The 22,970-nt window shown below is 40.1% G+C and overlaps 1 protein-coding gene across 1 annotated transcript in view; it reads right to left on the bottom strand.

Annotated features, from left to right (window-relative positions):
* LOC121874640 (juvenile hormone esterase-like) overlaps positions 1–22,970 on the bottom strand; it is a 214,271-nt gene that overhangs the window by 11,606 nt on the left and 179,695 nt on the right. Inside the window, exon 11 of the mRNA XM_042378868.1 lies at positions 13,467–13,581. Coding sequence (XP_042234802.1) covers positions 13,467–13,581 — 115 coding nt within the window. The remainder of the gene's footprint in view (positions 1–13,466; positions 13,582–22,970) is intronic.

The raw sequence follows: 22,970 nt of genomic DNA, 5'->3' as shown, positions 1-22,970 counted from the left end.
CTGCACTGCTGGTGGTGGCCTAAACATAGCCTACCTTCCGAGGTTTCTAAGACGGTACATAAAAAGCGCGCGCGTCAAAAGACTCAACCTCCATCTGTCTGCAGCTAAACACTTCCCGCGCAGAGCTTCATTCTGATGCGTTCTGATGTGTGCTGCGTAAGTTGTAGAACGTCCAGTACCTCTACAGACAGCGAAGAGGTTGGGGGAGGCCCTGCAACGTATGTTCTAAGACACGCTGAACTCAAGGACAGGCAACATACCAGCTGATGAGTTGCTTAGGCTGTGACAAACTCTTGGAGACCACAGCATAACAATCAGCCCACCGCCGCCGCCATTCGCGAAAAGTCTGAAATTTACATCAGGCCCAAGATGGGCGGTGCTTGAGCTGCTGCTTAGGTGGGCTGGGGGCGAAGAAGCATGATGAGGTATCTGAACCATCTAGTAACAGGCAGTGCTAGAGCCAGGGCTTGGTTAACAGTGAGGCGAGATCAAGGTTTCAAACTGCACTGTCTTCCATTTCTCCGTTGGTGGTCTTGTTCGCTTCTGCTTGCCTTCTGTGTCCGCCAAACGTCTAGAGCTTCATCCTCAAGGTCTTCATCTCTAAACTTATTAAGGTACTATCTCTGGAGATAACTGCTGAATGTTGAGGCAGGGAAGGCTGCGCGATACAGGGGAGCTGGGCCGTGCCTGGTCATCTCATCTCTGGGACTATCATCCGCTTGACTCATCCAGGCGCTGGGTCCACGGCTAATGAAAGGCATGAGACATAACTATTTTTATTTGTGTAATTGTGTGCCCAAATCAGTGTTGACCTGGTCAAATTGCCGTGATCAACAGCCAGTATCAGTACCAAAATACACAGATAAGTAGGTTATATATATAAAATATATATAAGAGTCCATGTCAGCAAGTGTTAGTACATGTGGCTGTGTGTGTCCCAGGCAGGAGCTGCCTCGGCCCAGCTGTGAGGGGGTGGAGGCATGGAGAGGGGTGGAGATAGGAGAAGCCTGTCGCCAGGAACGGCTCAGAGGAGTGGGTGCGCTGAGCTCATTAATTCCACAATGCCCAGAACATGTCAAAAGCACCTTGGAAACTGTTCGAACAAGGTCACACATGAATGGGCAGCGCAACGAAACACACAATGTAAACACTACAGAAAATCACTGTCACTGACACTGCTCAAAGTTGCAATTTCTTCGAGGATGACGCTGGTTGACCCACATGGGGATCTATCAGCTGCTTTCCACAAACTTGCACTAATCACTGTAATGCATCCAGTAAAACCACTTATCTGCCATGTTAGATGTTCTGGGTAATAAGTTCTATACTGTAGTATAATCAATAAACACCTGTATAGTTTTGTAGTTCGGCTTACTGATAAGCAGTGCACAGAGGTGGATAGCACTGCTCCTCAGCTAAGGTCCTGGTCAACTACCATAGACGATCGGTATGGCAAGTGATACATTAGCAGCTTCCCATAATGCCGCGTCAGGCACATTAATTAAGCGCAGGGATATGGTAATAACATTACACACGCCAAGTTGGGGCTAGAAGGAATAAATATAAATGGAGCACATACAATATACATACATAATACATAACTACATACATATACACACCCACAGCACATACGTGCAATATTTTTTTCTTCCCTGAAGAAAAAACAGTGTCAAAGCAGGATGGTGGTAAACATTTAGTTGTAAGAGATGTCATAGGAGGGAAGATCAGCTAAAACTAATGGCCCAATTTTTTGGTAGATTTATATATATAAACAGAAAATAATTTCAGTTTCAATATTTGCAAACCTTGCTAGTACTTAGCGTGAAATTTATCGAAATCTAACGACAGCCGTATAGTGCATATACTAAATAGTGAACATGCTTTTCTGGATCTTCATTCTTAACAACCCAACTAACAATATTTTTTCTGTTTCAGATTCTGATGCATTTATAAGTTGATAATATTTGCGATGGCTGCTGGTGTCAGGACGAGAACCAAAAATCCAGCCATCACTATCTTTGCCTGGGAGAGAGCCCGAAGTCGGAGCTGCTCACATTGGAGAGATGCTTTTGAGATACGGTGTTTTTAATCAGGCAAATCAGTGAAAAGAACCAAAGAACTTACACAAACAAAGACATTAAGCCAGTGATATGACCAAAGTTGTCTTGGCACAGTACACACTCTGCCAACTTTCAGTCTGCCAAGCCTCCAGTCATAACAAGTCAGAAGAAGATAGTGAGAGACTGTTGTTGGGGAAAAGGCAAGATATCTCTTGGGAGAGGAAAACTTGCAGTTAAGGACAGCTTTGCCAAGCAACTGACCAGTTATTTGACATACTCATTTCCTGGGTAAGTGCCCAATTGTTCTCTGTCCTGAGTTTACGTGATCGTGACTGTGGGGAGGCCCACATCTCCCCAGGTATTTGCAAGCGTGAACTGAAGATTCCTAGATCGAACTGAGCATTTGTCAGTGCCATCAGAGAGAGAGAAGACTGGTAGTATAGGGGCTCTCATGATTACCCATTGTGAGGTGCCACAGAGAGACAGAAGAGGAGAAGAAGTTGTCGAGGAAAGAGACTTGAGAAGGCCCAGGGTGAGGTAAAAGGCCTATGATTGGAGTCAAGCTGATTCAGGCTTAATGATCTCCCCATGGCTGATCCAAAGCGACCAGAGAATGGTAACTTTGTCCCTAACCCAGAAAATACGATCCCAAACCTTCCAGGCATAAGATTCGAAATAGAAAGATATCCCAAGCATAGTTTCACAGCATGCGACACCACACTGGTCTCAGAGAAACTGCAGAGATAGTAACAGCTGCCTGGATTGGATCGTGGTTTGATAACACCTGATGATGTTCACCTGGTGATAGATCATAACAAAGTAAGGAGAGCTCAGGAGAAACTTGTCAGTAACCTAGAAGAGAGTTGATAAGGATAAGAGAAAATGGAATCAATTGCTTGTTCTTGATGGGAGAAGGGATGACACCAAGTGTTCAAGAAAGTTGGAGGCCTCTGGACAAGTTGTTCCCTGCCTATGGTGAAGGAGGAAACTTACCCTGCTGCAGTGAACCAGGAGGGAAAGATTTGTGGTGACACTCCAGAGAAAAGATGACATCAGGAAACCAGCTGGAGGTGGCAGATAACACAGGAACTGGCTCAGAGAGAGGAACGAGACCAGATCCTGCAGGCCATTGGAGGACAGCACCACACGAACACAGGGTGGCAAGGGGGGGGTCATACAGTGGATAGAAGCGGAAGATTGGGAGGAAGCTGGTTCTGATTGTTGCAGACCTACGTTCAACGAGTTGCCACTCGTGATCTGATCCAGGAGCTGATGGCAAGACTCTTTCAAACAACAGATGGCCTGGTCCTCTTGGCAAGATGTTGACCGCCACTGAGTTAGAAATAAATCCGAGCTTTGAAAATCACAGTTGGCCCCTCCACCTCGTTGGGAGCTTGCACCGTCATTGACGACCCGAGTACCGACCACAGTACTAGAGCTGTTACATGATTTGCAGTGCCATCAAAACTGGGGTCATGCCTGGATAGGATTCTGTGCTTACCTGCAGATAGGTCCAGTCTCACATTCTAGGTGGCTTCACAACGGCTCTCAGGTTCTGCAGAATTTGCTCATCATAAACTGAAAGGGAACCAGCTTCACAACCTGGAGACTTATTGTCCAATTCATCGTGAGTGTCTACTGCCTGGTTCAACACTGCTGTCGTCATCTTTTCTCCGAAGGGGTCCGAGGCATACCTTTCCAGCTTGAGCCCTGAGAGGTCAAATAAGGAAGGTTGTTCAGATTGTGGAGCAGACTGTGAGGAGATGTCTTCCGGTATGCTCATCCTGAGGTGTTCTTGGCAGACAATGCCTGCAGTAAGGATGAGGAGGAGGAGAAGAGTGGCAGTCAAAAAGATCTTTGGATATGAGACTTATGAGAGATCTGGGCATGACGAATCAGTTGGTGGTTTTGATTCTCAGGGCTGAAGACTCCTGAAGTCACCTAGGTGCCAAGACCCTCACTGACCATAGACTGAATAACATCCAGGCTGGCAGTGAGCTCTTCTGCCTGCAGCTCCTCACCACAAACCAAGTCAGAGCTTTCCTGGACAGTCCCATGCATGCAAACTCTGCCTGGCCCTCGCACGACCCAGAGTATAGAGCGTTGTGTACAGCAAGTGAGCGAGGCCAGCAGTCACGTGTACAGCCAGGAGAGGAGGGAAGGCTACATCCGAGCTCAGGTGGTCAGCAGGGAGGTGATGAGTAGAAACAGAAGCAAGAAAGACATGTTCTCTATGGTGGGCAGCAACACCGGGTCGTAGTAGTAAAACCGGTTTTTGTATTTAATGATTTTGTTTTCTAAAGGAATATTAAATTTAATAAATGTGTCAAGATCATTCGTTTCACTATTCTGGATCATTTTCATCCTAATAAATTAACCTGATACATTTACTTTACTTTAAATAAGCTATTTAGTGGTGTTGGTAAAAGGGGTGGGAATACTGAATTTTCATAAGATTTTAAGTTAAAATTTACCTAGCAAAAATTTTAAACTTTTCAAATCTGAAGATATCACATGATTCTGCACATAGAACTACATCATTAATACCATGGGCCGATTTTTCAAACTCAAAAAAAAAATTCGCCTCCGTATGACACACCCTAATATTATAAGGCTCCTGACTATTGCAAAATTACCTGTACTGTAGTTCATTGAAAACTTTGCCTTCCCATCACCATTTTGCATTTAATTTTTAATCTAGCTTCAGACTTGATTTCTTTGTTTCCGGCTCCTCAATATAGTTTCAAATAAATTAAATTTTATTTATAACATGAAGGAGTCACATTTTGCTAATTTAGATGATAACTTGCTATTTTATTTTTTACAGGGATTTGCTATACCTAGTTAAACTGTTCCCACTATTATATTAATATTGGTAGTGATATTTTTGTTTTGTTATTATAAGTCAGTATCTTCCATGTTTGCCATTGTACATAATATACTCTCCCGTACGGCACTTCAGACTAGGGCTCCAGTAGCTGCTCAACCCCAGGTTGCAGCTTCTCCAGTTTAGTGTCCACACACACATATGCATGTAACATGGGTAGGTATATGTATAGGGTTTTTCTGTGAGGTTAGTTATTCCTTGTGGAATTCGAAAGGTGATGACTGAGCAATGTATTAGCCCCTGTCTAATAAACAGTAGTAATTATATAAATATGGGTTATATACATTAGGTTTATATAAATACATTACCCACTGTAATTTTCCATGAATAAGTGAGCTATCATGCTCAGACCATGTGATGGGTAGTTTCCACTCTCAAGTCGCGTCTCTAAAGCTGCTAGGTCAGCTATTAGAAGCCGGCTCTCCCTCAGTTATCACTCGCCCCTCACGATAGATGGATGTGTGACATAAAGCTTATTATTGATAAGTTCCGTCCATCACTAACACTCACAGCTCATAGGTTAATTACGGTGATATCCTCGTTGACTGTGCATAGTTTATTCTTCTAAATAAATGGAGAAAAGACCATTGGGTTTGAAAACTTAACCCATAACTTTTTAACTGTGACTATGAAGCTACCTCTCATCAGCAAAGCTCAGGTAACCAGAAGTAGTAACACTGGTAAGCAAAGGTCCTCCTGCTTTATACACCTTGGCTGGAAATCCATCAGGCCCTGAGGCTTTGTTATTTTCATCTGTTTGATGACTGTAGCTACCTCATCCAGGAATAGAACATTGCTGAGGTGGGTCAGCTTATGCTGAGGGACCTGCTGGGTAGGCAGGACATCCACATCGGTGTTTCGGTTGAGCAGTGAATGGTAGTGCTCTTTTCAACGCTGAAGAAGGCCCTCATCGTTTTTAATTATGGAGTTACCATCGGATGAGCAGAGGGGGGTTACACCACGATTACTTGGCCCATAAAATGTTTTAGTGAAACGGAAAAATTCGCACATCTTGTGCTGATCTGCAAATTTTTGTGTTTCACATGCTTTAATTTTAAACCAGTCATTCTTTAGATTGCGAAGTTCCCACTGGGCTGCCGCTTTCTTCTTACAGAAGGTATCAGCTTTGGTCAGAGACTGAGGGTTGTTCTGCCAGTCAGTAAAAGCAGCACGTTTATCATCGATGATTACATTGATTGCCGGGTCATCTTCATCAAACCAGTCCTGGTGTATTCTTTCGATCTGACCGAGGTCTCTCTGCAGGTTTTTTGTTATGACAGTGTTGAGAATATCCCATTCTGCTGTTGGGTTGTTTATTAGCCGAAGTTCGAGCTGCTCCTTAAAAGGCTTGTGCTACCACTGGATCCTTCAGACGCTTAGTGTTAAAACCTCTTCTGGAGGCTAGCCGTCTTCGCCGTTTTGGGGCGAAGTGAAGTGAGAGCTTGACTCTGACAAGCCGATGTTCAGTGTCACAGGAGTCTGAGCCACGCATGGGACGGGTGATAAGGACATCTCGGCGATCTCTTTCTATGACAATGATGTAGTCAATGAGATGCCAGTATTTGGATCGTGGGTGTTACCACGAACCCTTGAACTTGTCGGCCTGCCTAAACAAGGTATTGGTGATAGTGAGGTTGTGTGCAGTACACTTACTGAGGAGGAGTAGGCCATTGGGTTAACAGTTACCTAGTCCATTTCTCTCTATGGTTCCCTGCCAAATGTTAGCACCTCTGCCAACTCTGGCATTGAAGTCACCAAGGAGCACAACCTTGTCTTCTCTTGGGTTAGAGGTTAGCAATCTGTCGAGGTCGGCGTAAAAGGCCTCCTTGATGTCATCCTCTGCATCCAGTGTTGGGGCATATGCACTGATGAAAAAGTCATGCCGTGAGTGAGTCAGTGGGACTCGAAGCGTCCTGAGGTGCTCGTTGACCCCAATAGGAATTTCAGTTAGCTTGTGTAAGATACGTTTGCGGATGGTAAAGCCAACTCCATAAATGCTGTTTCTCTCCGCAGCAGGCTTACCATTCCTTATTATTATTATTGTTGTTATAATTATAATTTTTATTATTATTGCACACACACTTCTACTACTACTACTACTTTGCTGTCACACGGAATCGAGTATGAAGATCATCCAACTATGATACAATGATAAGAGTTATTAAGAATGTCACCTTCGTTGGTGAGTTCTGAGGTGACAAAAGAGGCCGGGACCAGCAGTGTCGTTCACTGATGTTGCCCATGTGGAGGGTTACATCTAGTGCTGGAAGGGCGGCGGCAGTGTCTTTTCCGGCGTTGGCGCTTGTCTGCCTCGGTATACAGTCTAGCGAACTCGAAAGTATTGATACCTTGTGTGGTGCTCCTCCAAGCTTTACAGTATAGATTATTCGTCTCCCACGTGAGGGGGTCGATTTGACACTTTTTCAGGTTTGTCTTAAGACTATCCTTATACCTTTTCAGTTGCCCGCCAACGTTAGTTGTTCATGAATAATGGTAGCTTAGATGCTCTTACAATTGGTGTCAGCGAGAATACTGACATTTGTTCTCTTGTCTTCCCAGCGAACTCGGAGGATAGAATGTAAACTACATTTGTGAAAGCTTTCAAGTGCCTCGAGGTGCCTCCTGCACGTGACCCATGTCTCGCTGCCATATAGCAGGGGGGGAGGGGACCACTGCTCGATATACATGCAACTTTGTAGATAATTTCTGCTCCCTACAGCTGAAGACACGGGTACAGAGTCTGCCAAAGGCTTGAGATACACATCTGATCCGTTGTTGAATCTCTTCATCGATGTCCACAGAGGTGAACAGGTGGGAGCCGAGATACCGAAAGTGTGTAACATTAGAGGGGGTAGTACCGTTAAGTTGGATGGATGGTGGAGGTGTGGCTGAACCAGGGGCAGGATGAACGAGAATCTGAGTTTTAAGTATATTCACCTCAAGGCCAAAGTGTGCATAAGCATCTGCGTAGGTATTCATGATCTCCTGTAGGGCGCGTTCAATGTGAGCGACAGGAATGAGGTCGTCTGCATACTGAAGTTCAGTAATGGAAGCTGCCGACACCTTTGTTCCTGTCTGGAGTCGTCTAAAGTTGAAAAGTCCCTTCATCCGGTATTGGATGTCCACTCTGTCGGCTAAATTGGCACTGACACAAGTAAGGAAGGCAGCCAAGAAAATGGAAAAGAGAGTTGGTGCCAGTTCACATCCTTATTTAACCCCCGTTTGGATGGGGAAGAACTCAGACTGGATGCCATTGAGACATTGATACTGCGTAGTTTCTCAGGCTCCCTATAATCATTTTCATATGGTTAGATCACGCGATCATGACTGAGGCTCTAGACCAGCCGCTCTCTGTAGCACGAGTTAGTTTATCACTGGCCGAGACATTACACAGACACTTCCTGTTATTTTACATTACGAGGTCTTTATCTCGGCAGGCTCTGTACATAATATTGTTAAAAGAGAGAAAAACTCTGCACACGACTATGTCATATCTTCTATAATATTAAATGTAGTGGAAATGAAAGTAGTGTGTGTTGAAACTTAATTATGGTGAAACCCGTGACCAGGAAGAAAGAATAATTACTATAAATAGCTATTCGGACTCAGAAACTATTAAAAACACCCCGATGACGAACCGGTTACACACACACACACTGCACCGCGTAAACACCACACCATCCGGTATCCTCTTGACCACGGGAGGTCCTTAATATCAACACTCGAGGACGAGTTACTACACCACGTGAACACCACACCACCCGATGTGTCCAGGCCCGGGCCATCAACTGTAAACTATAATAATGTCTATGTTCAGTTCATGTTCCTTCTTCTTTCAGTCATGAAAGCTTTTGTTAAACGACCCACCCACCCCATGTCTTTGTATGTAATAAGTCATTTTTGTCCAATGTATATTTTCAGCCTTCGGGCTGCAGAACTTTTTCAATAAACCGTTAATTATTATTATTATTATTATTATTATTATTATTATTATTATTATTATTATTATTATTATTATTATACATACACACACACTGGAACGAAGAAGATAGAGAAGAGAAACGAAACTCCGGGAGGGAAGTTGGATAACAATGGAGAGTAAAGAGGAAATGATAGAACGGAAGTGTAAGGGAGGGTGTGAAGCAGAGAACAAAATTTAGATGTGGAGAGAGAGAGGGTGTGAGGAAGGAATAAAGTATGAGAAAGGTAAGGAGGGTGGGGATAATATTGAGGGATCCGTCGATCTAAAAATTGAAGCAGAATATTACCCATATTCAGATCATCGACTTGAATCTAGGATCAGGTAATCTGTTGCATTTTCTTCAATTTCGAACAAAGACTCGAATACTGAAATTATAGCCAACCACGTCTCATTTACACCATTACAACAACCAATCACCATCGAGAGCAATGTTTACAAGATTATGGTGGCAGATACGACACGGAAAGTATTTTTGGTGGTGTAGACATCTCTCATTGTTAGTTAAGTAGTCGAAAACATTGTCATTAATTCAGAAAAGTAGATGCTGCATCGATCATGCGAGACCCAAAGCAAAGAAGTATATTGACGGTGAGTTTTTTAAATGTTATTAACATTTTACCCTTAAGCTATCTATAAAATAGTCATATTCATAATGTTGCGAGCGACAGTTGGTGGTAAAAGCTAAGACATTTAATCATACCGTGTCATAGTCTTATCCTTAATTAAATATAAAGGTAATAGTTAATTACCTTTATATTTAAGTAAGGATAAGACTATGACACAGATTGGTTAAAGGTCTTAGCTATTATGAATTAAGTACATGAATGTATTTTGAATATATTTCACAAGCTGTAAGGACCTGTTGACATTAGTAGCATATCTTCAGTTCGATAATTACAGTACTAACAAATTCAGATTATGGGTCATAGTCATACATCAATATTTTTTATAAGTAACTACAGTTATAATTGGGTAAAGTATTAGTAAATAATATGCACACGTATGGATGTTATAGATGAAAAGAGGCTTAGAATGGTGAGAATGATACAAAAATACATTGGATAAAAGGGAAATATTGACAAGTTATATATTTAAACAATTGATGTAAAAAAAATGGAGATGCTCCACACCACAGAAAATATTGAGAGCATATACAGTACTGTACCTAGCTGAACTGACTGTGTTGTCTGAATTACTTGTCATCATAAATGTTAATACGATTTTGCCTATCAACCATCAGTTTTCTCTCTACAAACACGTCAACTTGACAAAATCGTCGAAAAGCACGCTCTCTTGTCAAAGTTCAAGCTGATTTCTGCTATTTTAGATGAACGCTAAGCCTGCCTCGGAACTGGATGAGAGCGAGGATTGACAAATTTGACTTCAAACCTGGTGTAAATTTGAGTGCCAGATCAAGCCAGTGTCCGGAATACCGTACCATCATTCTTCAATCATAAAGCGATCGTTGGTGTAAACTTACACCTTTGATCAAACCGCTATTACACGATGCGACAAATCGTGGGTGGTGTCCCTGCGACACAAGATTTGAGTCGCGAGGGGGCAGAAAACATGGTCATTCGGCAACCCACCAATGTTGGATATATGTTGGGCGCCACCGCTCGTGTCGCGCATCACGGCTGCCCCAGTACACAACATTCTATCAAGCGACGAAGGTACAGTATATCAGCATTCATGTCTCAGCCTACACAGCTTCAGGGGCGTCGAGGGGGCTTTATGCAGTTATATAAATTTATAAAGAGAATAATTACCTTTGGCAAGTGAAAAATATAAAGTATAGACAGAAACACTAGACTTCAACTAGAGGAACTGCAGTCTTGAGCAAGAGCAGCGTGGTGCGAGAAATAAAAGCGTTGCTTCAAGTCGAGCTCCAGGTGAAATATTTTCACTCACCACTGTATTTCCACGTTCAATCAGAGGCCTTATTTTTCTTCATAAATTATGAAAGACATTGACTGGTAGTTTCAAAAAGTTTTCAAAGTCTAATCTACTTCTGCTGCTAGTTCACTGAATATATGTTCATAACTTCCCCTTGTTCGTCTATGAAGCAGCCACTGTTTGTACCACACTCGTCTTTTTTCTTTAACTTCTTCCTTTTTAAGGCGCATGCCAACACAAAAGCCCAGAGACCGGTGGCAGTGCGACTCATCCTCGAGGAAGCCTAGCGTCTACTAAACCTTGGTGTTGTGTTGTGTAAACAGATGGTTTAACGCGCGCTTTTTCACCCCTATGCCTCATCACCCTGGAACAAGTCGCATCGTGTAAACGGGGCTTTTCAATGAGTGGTGGGTAGGAAATACCAATCACTTAATCAAAATGGCATTCTCACATCTGAGGGTGGCGAGCACAGTCCTCTACTCTAAACGTTATCCGGCTGCTTTCATTGATTTTCTTGGTATTTTAACACTCTCTGGAGACACGTTTTTAAGATTAATTAGTCCATCCCAGTCTCTACCATACCCTGGCCCTCTTGCCCTCAACTTTGCCCATTAATATTTCTGCCATTACCCCCTCATTCTTAATTATATGACCAAAGTAAATAATTTCCCTTATTCTATAAATTTCAAGTATTTCTTTTGAAGTTTTAGCCAATATTAGTGTTTCTTCATTTGTTTCCTGTCAATATAACTTATTTTTAATATCCTCCGATAATCAAAGGCCTCTAAGGCCTTTTTCTCAAAATTAAGTTAATGTCCCTTTTAGTAGGTCTTCCAGAGCATTAAGTGCTGTATTTGCTTGGCCTGTTCTTGTTTTGATTTCTTCCACCCATCAACCAACACAGCTTATGTTACTTCCCAAATACAAAAAAAATTCCACTTGTTTAAGTTCCCTGTTACCTGCCAAAATTTTATTTTGGGATTTTTCCCAGTTGGGTAACAACCACTACTTTCGTCTTTTCCACTAATCTGCTAATCAGTTTTAGTAATAACTCTTCACTAGCCGTGATATGAGCAGTTTGATCTGCATAATTCATAGCGTATATCTTACAATACTTTCCCATTAACTTATATTCCTTCATTGTTATTTAGAACTTCTCTCTTTAAGAATTCTGAATATGCAGGGTATATTATGCACTATTGGAGATAGAAGCAGCCTTACCTTACTTCCTGTCTATCTTTGAACTAATTAGTTATTTCATTATTTATGAACAGTGCAGCCTCTGTTGCCAATAAATATATTATTTTAAATCTAAAATTTTCTTCTTGAATGCCTATTTTTTTTAATATCCCTATAAGTTATTGTGTTTTACAATATCCCCCCCCCCAAAAAAAAATAAAATCAACAAAACAAATTTCTTTAGACCTCTAAAGCCCTTTCACTTAAAATTCTCAAACCAAATACAGCTGCTCTAGATCCTTTTCCGTTTCAAAATCCATTTTGCTCTTCAAATAACTCACTTTTTATTTTAAACTTCATTCTACATAATATGATGTTTAATAAAACATTGCAGGTATAACATTAAGTTTAGTGTTGTAAACTGGGTGCACTCTAAGGCTCTTGGTCAAACATTTTATCCCATTCTTGTCCATTTGTTTTATAAATTCTGCTGGAAGCTGATCAACCCAAGAAGTCTTATAATTGTTCACTTTGCCTCAACTTCTTTTTTTCACGATTGGTTATTTGAACAGTATGTCCCTTTTGTTTCTTACCTCCACTTTATGCTTATCATTATGTATTTCTTCTAAGTACTCTGCCCATCTCTCTTTTCCTTCTTCTGCCTCAAACAGAATCTTATTGTCCTTTCTTTTAATAGCCCCACCCCATTTAAATCCACCTTCTGGTTCATTTGATTAAACTTTCTTCCCATTTCCCTGCAGCTGTCTCCTGTCATTATCTTCTATCTCCTTGCATTTATTGTTTAGAAAATCTTCTTTAACTTATCAGCAGTCCTTTGTTAATTTTTTTGTAATCCTCCGTCCTCTTAACGACTTCGACTATCCATTTTTTGTTCTTTTGTGATCCAGTCGCGTTTAACCTCATTCCCCCGTATGTCATATGAATTTTCCTGACTCACTGGTAGATTTCTACTTTTAATTTCTTTCTTCATCCTTTAAGCCTTCCTTTAGCAATGATGGATATCCGTTCTGAATTTTCCAAAATCTTAATTGATTTTGTCCATTTTTTTAAGTACAGAATTAGCCTTACTAAACTCATTACTCTGACGTGGTCTGACCCACAGTCTGACCCTGGATATGTCTTGGTTCAGGTTACTGAATTCCTAAATATTTTATGAATTAAAATATAATCTATTTGTTTCCAGACAGTGTTATTTACATTGTCCTGGGTTGAGATCCACGTATACAGTTTCTAGGGTATTGCTTAAAGCCTTAAACCATGTATTTGCCATTACCCTGTATCATCTTCTTCACTTACAAAGTCAATACATAGTTCTCTTCTTACTGTACATTGTAATATGAAGGTGGTATGTACCGATCTTCACATTTTAGGATTTCTTTACAACTTTATCTATTTTAGGAGTAAAAGTAATTAATAAGAGTTAGAAACGTTAAATTCTTACCTCCTGCCTATTGTCATCCTCCATGATGGGTGTAGGGGTGAGAGACAAATGACGTAGGTTATCTGCACTGGCAGGCTCCCATATGAATCCTAGAGAGTTATCAGGTGTTGGGTTCCTTAAAAAAAAAGTTTATACATTAGATGACAACAATAAGGATAAAGTCAGTTGAAAATCTTAAGGTGGAATAGCTTTGGCAATGCAATAAAAAGTTTTATTTATATATTTTCAAAACAAATAATTTAATGACAGGATGCAGTGGCCTAGTGTATACAGATCTTGCCTTCTGTCCTAAGGGTCGTTGATTCGAGGGCATGGCGTTCTCAGTCCATCCAGCAGTGAATGGGTTTCTAATTTTACTGATGGGGAAGTGGAGGTGGACGATTGCCTCCTTGTTTACCGAAAAAGGTTTAGTCTACAGTGAACTACACCTGTATGCCACTTAACGGGCGGAAAATTCCGAATCTTCAATACGTTCTACAGTACATGCAGCATGAACCAAGGATTGGTTCGAACCTCAGTGAATATTCAGGACCACCGACATGAAAGGACTGACTAGTATACGGTTCACTCACTCTTCAATCATGAAGAAAGATCATACTCCTGTCTCGATAGTTATTTGCCATAATTTCCACAGATAGTGCAGCTATTTCTCCTAGTTAACCTCACTAAGATAAGAAACTCATATTTTAAGCGAATTTGTCGAGAATACACATTGTTGTATTACTGGTAAAATTTGGCCTGTGAGCTTGCCACTTCCTTTTAATAATTATTACCTTAGGGTTTTAAATGATTAATGAGTAGTGTTAGTTTTATCGAGGTTCACAGTGCAAATGTTATTACTTTTCGTAATTAATTTTCGAAATCATGGGTTAACCATGATTACCTGATGGCAGCTGTTGGGTACAACTAGAGAGAGATTTCCCCTTGCCTCCTTATTCACCACCGCAAACCCAGGGCGCCAACCCAGAAAAGGAAGCAGAGACCAGAGGATGGTCACAGCTCTGGTGGCCCAGTTACCATCAGGAATGTTGAAGCAAAGTTTTACTGTTGGATGTCATTCTTAACGCCAGCCCTTAGGGTGGGAACAGACGCCATGGCAGGGCTGCAACTATCTTAGGTAATCAAAAAGACTTCCGTTGCTTAAGACAAATACACTGTATTTCCTCCCTGATGAAACAGACATCCTGTTTTCGTCAAACAAAACTGATTCGGGTCATGCGTAAATTGTTATTGGTTAGTTCTTTACTAAATACTGTCCAAATTATATTTTGCTTCTTTATTATAATATAATAATGCATTATTCATTTTTGGAAACGAAACTTGAAACTGTCTTTTAATGAATTTTGCCATGGAATGACAAGTGGTCAGAGCAGGAGCTATTTTCTTACGTTCTTATTCATCGCTTAACCTACGAAACTTAACAAACCCGTGATGTCTTGGTAGTAGTGTGGTTCAGTTTGAGCTTGATACACAGAGTATTCAGGTGGATTTACATTGGGGACCAGGAGATCATACGTAGGTACAAACAGAGTGCTACATTCTCACTCGTCGTAGACAGTTGCTTTGTCTAGTGTGCATGACCTTATTACGATTATATTGCACTGAGGTGCTGTTTAAATGGTGAACGGAAATAAAGTCACATGACTTGTACACATTGAAAAAAAAAATAAATAAATAAAAAAAAAAATATATATATATATATATATATATATATATATATATATATATATATATATATATATATATATATATATATATATATATACTGTATACTATTCAGAGATAGTGAAGAAAACAAATTAAGTGAGATAGTAGTGACTAGTAACGATGTTAGTAAGCAAATAGACAAACTAAAGCCTAATAAGTCACCTGGTCCCGATGAGATATTTGCCAGAGTATTAAAGGAATGTAAGGAAGAGCTTAGTATGCCCTTAGCAAAGTTGTTTAACATGTCATTAAAAACAGGTGTAGTACCAGAATCCTGGAGGATAGCGAATGTAATACCGATTTTCAAGAAGGGGATAGATCACTATCCTCTAACTACCGCCCAATCAGTCTAACATCAATAGTAGGCAAATTACTGGAAGCAATCATTTCAAACTCTATTCGAAATCACCTGGAGAAGCACCGATTGATCAATGGCTTCACAAGCGGACGTTCTTGCCTAACTAATCTATTAACATTCTTTTCATCAGTTTTCGAATAGGTGGACGAGGGGCACAATTATGATGTGGTATATCTCGACTTTAGCAAAGCCTTCGACAGAGTCCCCCACGAAAGACTAATTAGAAAGGTAGCCTTCGACAGAGTCCCCCACGAAAGACTAATTAGAAAGGTAGAAGCTCATGGCATCAAAGGTGACATCCTTAAATGGATTAGAGCGTGGCTACAGGGCAGGAAACAGCGAGTGAGCATTAACGGCACTAAGCCCCATTGGAGCAACGTCACAAGTGGAGTTCCCCAAGGCTCAGTACTTGGACCATTATTATTTATTATATACATCAACGACATAGATATCGGCATTGACAGCAACATAAGTAAATTTGCTGATGACACTAAAATAGGACGTGTTATCAAATCTGACGAGGACTCGGCAAAACTTCAGGAAGATCTAAACAAATTTTTCGAATGGTCTGAAAAATGGCAGATGAAATTCAACGTGGACAAATGTAAAGTACTCAGTATAGGAGATGTAAACAGGGAAACCAGATACCAGATGAACAACGATGCCATAGAGAAATCCGACTGCGAGAGAGATTTAGGAGTAATGATAAGTAGGAGCCTTAAGCCAAGTAAACAATGTGTTTTTGCTCATAACAAGGCTAATAAAGTACTTGGGTTCATACAAAGGAGTGTTAGTTACAAGACTAGCGAGGTCATCCTAAAACTGTATCTTGCTCTTGTGAGACCACACCTGGATTACGCAGTTCAGTTCTGGTCATTGTATTACAGAATGGATATAGAATCCTTGGAAGAATTCAGAGGAGAATGACAAGACTAATCCCGGGCATTAGGAACCTTGAGTATAGAGACAGGTTAAAGCATCTTAATTTGCACTCCCTTGAGAGACGTAGAGCGAGGGGCAACCTGATAGAGGTGTATAAGTGGAAGGCAGGGCTAAACAAATGGGACATTACAAAGGTGCTCAAACTATCCAACCAGGAGCGAACTCGTAACAATGGTTTTAAATTAGACAAATTTAGATTTAGGCGTGAAATAGGTAAACACTGGTTTGGAAACAGAGTAGTGGATGAATGGAACAAGTTACCAAATATCATCATTAACTCGAATACGCTGAATTGCTTCAAACATAGGTTGGATGCTCATATGAGCAATAGGGGTTGGGTGTAAACGGGACTGCCCAGTATGGGCAAATAGGCCCGCTGCAGTTTCCTCCATTCTTATGTTCTTGTATATATATATATATATATATATATATATATATATATATATATATATATATATATATATATATATATATATATATATATATCCCATTGCTTGGGAAAAAAGCTTAGACAGTGACTTTAAACACCTTCAAAGAGATCTAGATACCTTACATGAGTGGTCAGTAGACTGGCAAATGAATTTTAATACTGATAAATGCAAGGTACTACAGATAGGGAAGACGAATACAAACGTTAAGTATAAACTTGGTAACACGGAAATAGAAAACTCAGATTGTGAAAAAGATCTAGGTGTATTTGTTGGCAACGACTTGAAACCTAGAAAACAATGTATTAGCGTTCGCAACAAGGCAAACAGGATTCTTGGGTTCATATCTAGGAGTGTGAGTAACAGAACTGCTGACGTTATCTTGAAACTTTACCTAGCATTAGTGAGGCCACACATGGATTATGCGGTTCAATTCTGGTGTGCTTATTATAGAATGGACATAGATTCTTTGGAGAGAGTACAAAGAAGAATGACAAAAATGATCCATAATATTAGAAACCTTCCATATGAAGAAAGACTGAAAAGCTTAGGCTTGCATTCATTAGAGAGGCGTAGAGTTAGGGGAGATATGATAGAGGTGTTCAAGTGGGTAAGTGGGATTAACAAGGGTAAAATGGAAGATGTTCTGAAGCTCAGTAATAACGAAATAACTAGAACAAATGGCTTTAAATTAGATAAATTCCGATTCAGAAAGGATATAGGCAAGCACTGGTTTGGTAATAGAGTTGTGGATATGTGGAATAGGCTACCGAGTGCTATAGTAGGATCGGGGACGCTAGGGAGCTTCAAGACGAAGTTGGATAGACACATGGAAGTGCTGGGATGGGTGTGAAAGGGATCTGCCCTGTATGGGCCAGTCGGCCTCCTGCAGTATCCCACTTTCTTATGTTCTTATGTTCTTATGTAAATCACCTTGTGTCACAGAAAGACTTCTGGTTGAAGCTAGTTTGATTAAGGAATTAAAATCAATAAACCTTAGTGATGGTCAGTTCAAAACTGATAATATGTTACATAAATTTATTTGTCAGTGGCCCAAGGTTAAAAATGCTTTGAAAACCTTGGATCTAGATGTAGGATAGTTATTTAGTGGGTCCCTTATTTTTTACCTGACCTGAGTAGTCACGTCGCCTCCCTTCTCTTAAGCTCCTCTACGTGTGTGTTGGTGTTGGTGTCGGGATTAGTGGATGACATCATTATGACCTGACCTCATGTTTTATAAGGTCACCCTGTATATTTAAGCCTCTCTCTGTCCATGTAATCCAGTTGCCTCTGAAGATGTCTTGAATAAAGACGAAAGCGAAGGTGCTCCGGTGTTAGGTTAAGTTAGGTTAGGTTAGGTTTTTCATTGCCTTTTTTTCTGTGACTTTTTCCTGAATTCGTTTAAATATATTTGTCAGGATTATGGGTCCCGACTCACATTCCCCAACTGCCATATTGTTTGTCGACGAGTGCTCCTGACATTATTACTGTACCTGTGACTAATTTTATCTCTATTAGGCCACACCTTTATCTTTTCCCTTTACATACCAAAATAACTGCAATGCATGAAATCTATTTCCTTGTGTTTATGTACTTGCCACAGGTGCATACACCATCACTACAAGAATAAACCTGGGCTGGAATACGCAAAACTTTTAAGTGCTAGCAAACAGTTGTTAAGGCTGGCATTTTCCTGTTAAGCACTAATAGTACATACACAAAACTTTTAAGGGCCTTAATAGTTCTGTCAAGTTAAAAGACCTCGGGAGCACTTTTAAGTCCCGTAATAGTCATCTGTAAGTCAATAACATGGTGAACCAACAACATCAGCGGTAGCAACGCATTTATCGGGAAAGGAGAGATATATTTAATAGTGTGTGTACAGTATATTAAATATATTGTGAGTATATTGTGTGTATTCCCTCTTTATAGCAGAGATCTTCTTTCTTGACTTGGACAATACTGAGAACCAGCGTGTCTCACACTTTGCCACTGACCTCACCACACCAGGAAACGCAGCATTGGCTCTCATGGTGATTTCCAGCCACGCCCTCATTGGTTATTTTTTGTTAACCACCCATCACCTTTTTTCACATGAAAAATGTATTTTTTCGCAAGTTTTTTTTTTGCTGTTTTAGAGGATTTTGACATTTATCTTTGGGGCAAAACACCTTTTTTAGTTAGGTTAGGTTAGGACGTAGCCTGTTAGGTCAGGTTAACTGATCTAAAAAAAGTTAAGCTAGGTTGCCTGATCTAACAGGCCACGTCCTAACCTCCTAACCTAACCTAACTAAAAAATGTGATTTGCCCCAAAGATAAATGTGAAAATCCTCTAAAACAGCAAAAAAAAAATTGCGAAAAAATACATTTTTCATGTGAAAAAAGGTGATGGGTGGTTAAAAAAACGAGTGACGCTGCGTATCACTATAACATCAAATTGGGGCGTGGAAAAACATCGCATTTATTTTTGGAATAAGCTGCTTAATTCAAGTATATTCTTTCGTTATTCGATGAGATCTACTAAATGGTAAGATTTTTTTTTTTAGGTGATGGGTTGATAACGAAAAATAACCCTCTTTTTGTCTTTATTATTCATAAAAGTCTTCAAGCGGCCATTCAATATTAACTTTTTTCTTCACTGGTATCTACCAATAACAAAGTCTGGTCTGCTGTCCAGTTAGGCTTCCTTTTCGTTCGTGGGGTTGAGACTTCCATTTCCTCAATAACATGTTTGTGTACAAACAGCACAGCAAGGAAAAGCCACCGATCACTATCCTTGGTTAATAAATCCTCCTTCAAATAGCATAGATTAGGTTTTTTTTTATTTTAATGATCAAAATGGATATAAATGTAAATATTGAAATTAATCTTCATAATTTTATTGAGGCTATTCAGCCATAAGACCATTTTATATGATGAACTGCTGCTATCTTTAGCGCTGTTTAGCGGTACTTAACAAACAGCTATTTGTGCGGTAAAAGTTTGCTAGTTAAGTTTTATGTATAACTTTTAAAATTTACTGCAAGCTAACAGTACTATTTGTCATTAGCATAAAAGTTTTGTGGATACGAACCCTGGTTGTTATACTTCCCCAAACTCTTGAAGACAACCACAGCCATCATGATCCCAAAACCAAGCAAAAAAAACACACAGACCCACAAAACTATAAAGACCATCAGTCTGCTAGAAGTCTTGGGCAAGACATTCGAAAGACTATACAACCAACACCTCAGGTACCACCTTGAAGATGAAGAACTGTTTCCACACAAACAGTATGGATTCAGGGCACAACACTCCACATTGAACTCACTAAACCTAATCACAAACTACCTCCACATGAACAAAACAGCACTTATCACCAAAGACGCACAGAAAGTTTTCGACACACTCTGGCACAAACTTCAAACTCTCCCCAAAATCACAACAGCTCCTATGCAACTTCTTAACATACAGGCAAATTCACACACGAAAACTCAGACCTCTTTCCAACACTATACATACTTTACACTAATGACCTTCTTGACCCCTTACATACCGACTCACTGACCATACAGTACGCTGACGACATAATTTAACTAGTAAGACACGGGACAGCAGTAGCTTGCCTCACAAAAAAAAAAAACACGTAGGGAACGCGAATGGGGTATACAAATATACTCCAACAAATCACCTATTTTGGCACAAAAAGACATCAACCTCGCCACATACAGTATACCTATAGTGGACTAGATATGTGAGAAAAAAAACATAAGATTGCTATAAACGCATGAAATTTTCACAAGTTGTAAAGTACTTGACTGGAATAATTTTTTGATATGGTGCCAGTTTGAAGATGGCCTAGTTTAGAAATGGACACCAAAATAGGGATACGACCAAGAAGACATAGATATTGGATGATATGTCTTCTATATTGTTTCAATTATGCTGGATATTAAAGTATTGTCACTGAAACTTTCTTTGTATAAAATTTTATGAAATTGCTAATTCATAAATATGAAGAAAAAAATTCATAATTCAATAATTGTTTTTATTTCCTTCTTATAATAGTATCATTATAATAATAACACTAGTTGACAAGGGTTCAGTAACATAGATAAAAAAACGCTGCACTTTATTAATTCTGGGGTGCTGACTTCAAATATGGCAACAAAAAAGGTCAGTCACGTAACATTTTTATGATATATGTGTATATGTAATGTAGGAATATAAGATATGTACTTGTGTTGGTATGGATATATTAAATGCAATACTGAACAGGAGGATGGAGAGAATACAACGCCGAGGTTGTTTTAATTCACCAAATTCACCAAATTGAGTATCTAAATGTACCTTCGGCATTAAGGCCCGTTCCTCACGGAAAAAGCCTCCCTATACCTACACCACCGGCTAATTTGGAAGTGCTCTCAACTTCGAATGAGGAAATTGAGGAAGAAATCACAGAATCATCCCATGATCCTCCTTTCATTGACCGGACTTCCAATGAACCACATCTTATGGAACAAAGTGAACTTAATGATCTTGTACGTGATCTCCGTCTGCCAAAACAGCAGGCGGAACTCTTAGCATCAAGACTGCAGGAATGGAACTTGCTAGCGAAACAGACAAGAATTTATGTTTTTAGGAAAATAAATATTACATTATCTTCATTATACAGTATGCAGGATTCCCTCTGTGTGTGTACTGACGTAGATGGACTGATGTCAGAGTTGGGAGAAAAACATAACCCAAAGGAATGGCGGCTCTTCATAGATTCCTCCAAGTTTAGTTTGAAAGCAGTATTGTTGCATAATGGGAACCAGAAGCCCTCGGTTCCAGTAGCGCATTCATTAGATTTGAAGAAAACGTATGATAGTATGGAGAAAATACTGACCGCTTTTAAATACAAGGAGTATAGTTGGCAGATCTGCAGCGATTTGAAGGTTATAGACCTTCTACTCGGCCTTCAAGGAGGGTTCACGAAATTTTGCTTTTTTCTGTGTTTATGGGACAGCAGAGCAACAGAAAATCACCACAGCACAAAGGACTAGCCAAAGAGAGAAAAGTCTTTTCTAGAAAAAAGCAAAGTTAAATATGCAGTACTCCTTTGGTAGGCCCAAACGAAGTACTTATGCCTCCTTTTCACATCAAGCTGGGACTAATGAAGAATTTTGTGAAGGCTATGGACAAACAAGGTGATGGGTTCAAGTACCTGAGGGGAAAATTCTCACAGCTCAGTGATGCTAAAGTCAAAGAGGATAACTTTGTTGGCCCACAGAGAAGAAAGTTGCTTCGTGATGACGACTTTGAAAACAAACTGAATGAAAATGAGCTAGATGCATGGAAATCCTTCACACCTGTAGTCAAGGAGTTTCTTGAAAGCAAGAAGGAAGAAAACGATGGCCAAGTTTTAGTTGAACTCTTAAAAACTACAAAAACTTAGTATGCAGGATGTCCCCGAAGTCCACCTTCTACACTCCCACTTGGAAGTTTTTCCTAAGAATTTGTGGGCGGTTAGTAATGAACAGGGAGAGCGATTTCATCAGGACATTAAACGTATGGAGGAAAGGTACCAGGGTAGATGGGATCCTGCCATGATGGGGGACTATTGCTGTTTTTTACAATCGGAGGGCAATGCAACACATAAAAGGATGAAATAAAATAACAAACGCCTATACATTGGCTAATTTAATATTTTTTCTCATGATTGTTTTGATTCTTTATTGAATTTTAGTGATGACGTGGAAAAAGTAACAGGAATAACAGGAAAAAGAGCATTTTTCAGTTTTTGTATTTATAAGATTTATTTTTTTTGTATAACAAATAAACTGTACGTGAAGGTTCCAAGCGTTCCCTGAAGAAGGCAGTGATGGGTAGGGAAACACCGGGTAACACTGAAGTCTATTTATTAACGGATAGGAGAAATACAGACGAAGGCCAAAATCTTCTCCTTCAGGCGCTGGAGGCGGGGATTCTCGATGGCGTCCAGCGAATAGTGGTTAAGAATGGGGACCAAGGGCCTGTGGTCTGTGATGAGATCGAAGTGCTGTAGGCCAATCAAGTAAAATTTGCACTTCAATAAGGCCCATACCA

Source organism: Homarus americanus, unplaced genomic scaffold, assembly GCF_018991925.1.
Source record: "Homarus americanus isolate GMGI-L3 unplaced genomic scaffold, GMGI_Hamer_2.0 scaffold34360, whole genome shotgun sequence".
NCBI lineage: Eukaryota > Metazoa > Arthropoda > Malacostraca > Decapoda > Nephropidae > Homarus > Homarus americanus.
Note: the sequence above shows the minus strand (reverse complement) of the source record. Positions and strands in the feature narration are given on the sequence as shown.